Source organism: Manacus vitellinus, unplaced genomic scaffold (assembly GCF_001715985.3).
Source record: "Manacus vitellinus isolate BGI_N305 unplaced genomic scaffold, ASM171598v3 scaffold_106_pilon, whole genome shotgun sequence".
Lineage (NCBI taxonomy): Eukaryota > Metazoa > Chordata > Aves > Passeriformes > Pipridae > Manacus > Manacus vitellinus.
The window spans coordinates 752174-756495 of NW_021938827.1; the positions used below are offsets into that span (position 1 = coordinate 752174).

Genomic DNA, 4322 nt, shown 5'->3' on the forward strand with positions numbered 1-4322 from the left:
GAGGGAAACACACGGTCCGAACCATTTACAAGGGCAGGAGGGGGAGGAAAAGGCGAAAGGACCCTCTGTAGAGCCCGTGGGGGACTCCCCGCCCACGGTGGTCCCCTCCCCCAGCTCACACCAGCCAGGGCCTAGAGAAATACCAACTTTAATATACAACCACCAGTTCCTTTGGTATAGTGGGGCCAGGGGGCCCCGGACTGCGAGGAGGAGGGCAGGGCCGTGCTTTGGCTTGGAGGGGGGTTAGGCTGTGCATGCAGGGGGGTCCTCCCGCCACCCCTCCGAGGCTGCCAGAGCCGCCCGTGCAGGGAGGGGATGTCGTGGCACAAGTCCTGGAGCATGAGCATGGCACGGAGGGGGGATGAGTGCGGGGGGGAGTGGGGGGGACTCTGTCCCCAGCCCCTGCCCTTGCATAAGTGTGTGGGACCTGCGGGGTCAAGGCACAGAGTTAACACGTAAAGTGATCCGGTACAGTCGCTGTGGGGCCAGCTGGGCCTCGTGCTTGGGGGAGTCGAGCCCCCCATGGGCCCCCTTCCTTGGCCCAGGGGCCAGAGACAAGGCCAGGCTGCCTCCAGCTCAGGGGGGCTCAGACCTGCCAGACCCAAGCCCGTGCTGGAGAGCACCAGAGTGGCCATGGCACAGCAGCAGGGCTGGGTTTTGGTGGGAGCTGAGCTGCTGTGCAAAGGGGCTGTGGAGGGGCAGGGGCTGTGCACTAGCAGCCCCCATCCCACAGGCGCTCATAGCCTGAGCCCCCCATGGCCACCAGTCTCACGGGGTGAAGGGAGACAGGCCCTGTCCTCAGCCAAGTCCATGCTCAGTCCCGGGCAGAGCACCCAGCAGTCTGAGGGCTCCCTGGGGCAGGGAACAGGGCCAGAGGTCTGTGCACTGGGGGGGCTGCGCACGGGGCCCACCGGGCGCTCACAGTCTCCTCTCCACCGGCTGCTGCAGGCACATCTCACTGCCAGCTGAGATGATGGGCAGGTGATTGTCCATGTGGTAGCTGATGAGGTGGCTGACGCTCTCGAAGCGATGGTCCTTTGTCCGCACCTGGGGCACCAGGAAAGGGGTTCTCAGGAGGCTGTCGGAGCCCACGGCGGGGCTAAAGCCACCGCCCTCCATGGCACGGGCTGGGCACAGACTGCATCTCACCCCCACGCTCCACCAGGCCCTCTCCATCCCCCAAGCCAGCTGAGAATTGTCCCCTGATGAGTGGTGCAGAACCCCAATGCCCTGGTGTCTCTTTTAATGCCCCCCAGCTGTCCCGAGCTCCATCCCGGGCCCCAACATGCACTCACCACTCCCTCAGGATCGACAAGCAGCAGATGCTTGGGCTGCCCACCCTGCAGGCCAGTCAACACGTACTGGCCCGGGGTGGTGGTGCTCTCCCGCACCAGGAAGTCTCCGTTCACCTTCAGCAGCTTCTCGGCCTCTTTGCGGTTCATCTTCCCGTGGTACCAGGGCTCTCTTCTCAGCTGCTCCTCCATGGAGGCCACCACCTGGGCAGGGGGCAGCCCCATGGGCACGGACGGGGGTACACGCAGGGCATCTTCAAAGGGCTCTGAAGGGACAGAGGAGCAGGGGGACCATGACCAAGCCCGCAGCCACCCACCCCTGCCCTGGCCACAGCTGTCATCCCACTCACTCATGTCGAAGAGGTCCCTCTGTGTGCTGCCATTGGCTGTGGTTGTGGTGCCCGTGGCTGGGGCCTGGCGTGTCTTGTCCACGTTCTGCACGTTGACATAGGATGGGTCATCAAACAGGTCCACGCGGCCAGATGTGCCCGCTGGAGCTGGGTATTTCTCTCTCCCTGCTAACCAAGAGCACTGGGGTCAGTAGGTTTCCAGCCCACCTCAGCCCTCAGCTCGGGGCCTAGGGAAGAAGACTGGGACCAGGTACACCTGTCACGTTACCTTGGGCAGGAGTGTGCTGCTTCTGGGGGTCATGCTCCCCACTGGACTGGCCCACAGGCTGCAGGGAGAAGCAGTGGTGAGCCCCCACTCCCCTTCTTGCTCCCTCCACTTCCCACTCCCCACACCCCGGGCTGCCAGAAACACTGGGGAGACATATCCCATGACTCTCATGGTGGGATAACCCCAAGCAGAACCAATAGCCCAGTCAGGGTCCCTGCATCTCCCTTGTAAGATGGAGCTTTCCAAGGAGGACGTGCCCAGAGCCTCACCAGCGTGGCCCCCAAGTGATTCGGGGTCTGAGCGGCCCCATCCCGCAGCCGCATGTCCACAACCCCCCCAATGGGAGGCTCCTTGCCAGGGAAGTCATTGTAGTACTGGTGATCCGGGGCTGGTTCCTCGTCTTCTTCATCCCAGGCAGAGCCATCAAACCCTGCCATCCTGGGAAGGCACAGCACAGATAAGTCCACGACAGCAGCCAGGGCTGCGTTCCCTCTCCAAAACCAATCTCAGACACCCTCCCACCTTTATCCTTCTCACACAACCCTGCCCTGACCTGTCGTGAGGGGTCACCAGCTTTGGGGGGTTCTTCAGGTACTGCTTGAAGCGCAGCTCGAAGGCCTGACCGATGGTGCTGATCACGTCCTGCGCCAAGCCCTCAGGACACTCCAGGATATGGCAGGCTAGGCAGAAAATGGTGGGATGGGATTGCAGAACTCCAGCAGTGAGGTTCTTCACCCCTGAGCCTACCCCGTACACCCCAGAGCTTCCTTAAGGGTCATCGAGCACCTCCCCCTGCACTGAGCTGGGCCTAAACACCCCCAAAATGGGGCTCTGGCATTGAGGACCCTCACCTCTCTGATTGACGGGGTCTTTGGCAACATAGGCGACGTACTCGGCTGTGTCCTGTGGGTGAGACACCAGCAGTGAGAAAGGGCTGCCAGGGAGCACAGGGCCCAAAACCTCAAGAAAGGGCAGGAGAGGCACCAGTCCCTAGCAGGGAGCAGGGATGGAGACTCTGCATACTCACCGGGTCTCCCCCAGATGCGAAGGATATGGACTGCATGTGGTGGTTGGCAATGATCTGCAAGGTGGAGAGGTCACTGGACACAGCCAGGAGCTCCTGGGCACCCAGCCATGGCTGGCATGTCCTGCTCCCCCCAGGGTTGGCCTGCCATGGGGGCTCACAAGCCACTGAAACCCTGGTTATGAGCCACAGGCCTCCAGGAAAAGGACTGGGACATCACTAGGGCCACTGAGAGCAGGGTCAAAACCAGGAGACCTGGCCTCAGGCAGGAGAACGTGGGTCTCACAGTCTCCAGAAGAGATCTCACAAAGGACGTGGGATATTTCTCCCACCTCTTCAGCCCTGGGGCCTGAAGGGAGGTGGGCACTCAGCAAGTCACACAGCCCACCCAGAGATTCCTTTGGACATCCCCTGCTAGACCTGGGGTGGAGGACACGAGGATTCCTGCTAGTCCAAAACCAGCCCAGCCTCCACCCCTCCCCGCTCTCACCTGCTTGCAGTCTGAGGCCATGAGGTTGAGGCTGCTGGTGGAGATGGTCAGGGTGATGGGCATGCCAGCAAACTTCAGGTTGCTCTTGCCCAGGATGGAGTTCAGGGAGCGGCCACAGGGCTGGAGGCAAAGGGCAAGGTGGGAAGGGGCTCCTCAGGCCACACACAGCCCAGCAGGCACGTGAACAGGGCACATCCCACTACCCCTACAGCAGAGACGGGTACCTCATCCTCACCACTGGCCCTGGCCCAAGCCACAGTGGGAGATCAGAGCCCCGGGCTCACAGCACGGCACAGCACAGCACAGCACAGCACAGCACAGCACAGCACAGCACAGCCCAGCCAGCCAGGCTAGAATCTGATCCTCTGCCCACGCCCAGCCAACCATGCGCATTCCCCCAGCAGCTCCCCAGCCTGGCCTCACCTTCCTCCTCCTCACGGCTCCCTTGGCACTGGGCACAGCCTCACACACCAACCCAATGGCCTCCCTGCAGGGAGCACAGAGAGATGTCAGTCCCCCACTGCTTGGCCCCCCAAAGACGCCCCAACCATGGGACTGAGGACACAGGAACCAGCACAGGAGTGACAGGGTGACAAAGTGGAAGCCTCCCTGGCAGCGCCAGCTGGGGAAACCGCACTGGTGTTAGTGTTTGATGGGCTGCAGCAGCCTGGCCCCCACTGAAAGCCCCACATGCCACCAGGGGCTTGCGTGGGACTCAGATAACCCCCCTCACCCCTCCCCAAAAGCAGCAGCCCCTGGGGAGAGGCAGAGCTCACCTGGTGACCTGTGTCCTGGTGTTGAAATCCAGAGCCCTCATGGACTGGAGCACTTCCACACAGCCCATGTACTGGGCAAGAGAGCAAGGTGAGTTTGGCCGGCCATGGGGTTCACCCCCCAT

The 4322-nt window shown here is 62.3% G+C and overlaps 1 protein-coding gene across 2 annotated transcripts; it reads right to left on the reverse strand.

The window, feature by feature from the left end:
- Positions 1-164: 164 nt before the first annotated feature.
- SHC1 (SHC adaptor protein 1) lies at positions 165-4271 on the reverse strand. Of its 2 annotated transcripts, none has more exons than XM_029964052.1 (11): positions 4201-4271; positions 3848-3911; positions 3425-3544; positions 2938-2991; positions 2762-2813; positions 2464-2590; positions 2180-2348; positions 1911-1968; positions 1643-1807; positions 1296-1558; positions 165-1047 (listed from the first exon to the last, which is right to left on the reverse strand). In XM_029964052.1, exons 1-11 carry the CDS (start codon positions 4266-4268, stop codon positions 919-921), a joined length of 1269 nt encoding a protein of 422 aa, XP_029819912.1. In that variant the 5' UTR covers positions 4269-4271; the 3' UTR covers positions 165-918. The 2 variants fall into 2 exon arrangements, with proteins under 2 accessions (XP_029819912.1, XP_029819908.1); XM_029964048.1 differs by having other exon boundaries at positions 1643-1810.
- Positions 4272-4322: the final 51 nt, after the last annotated feature.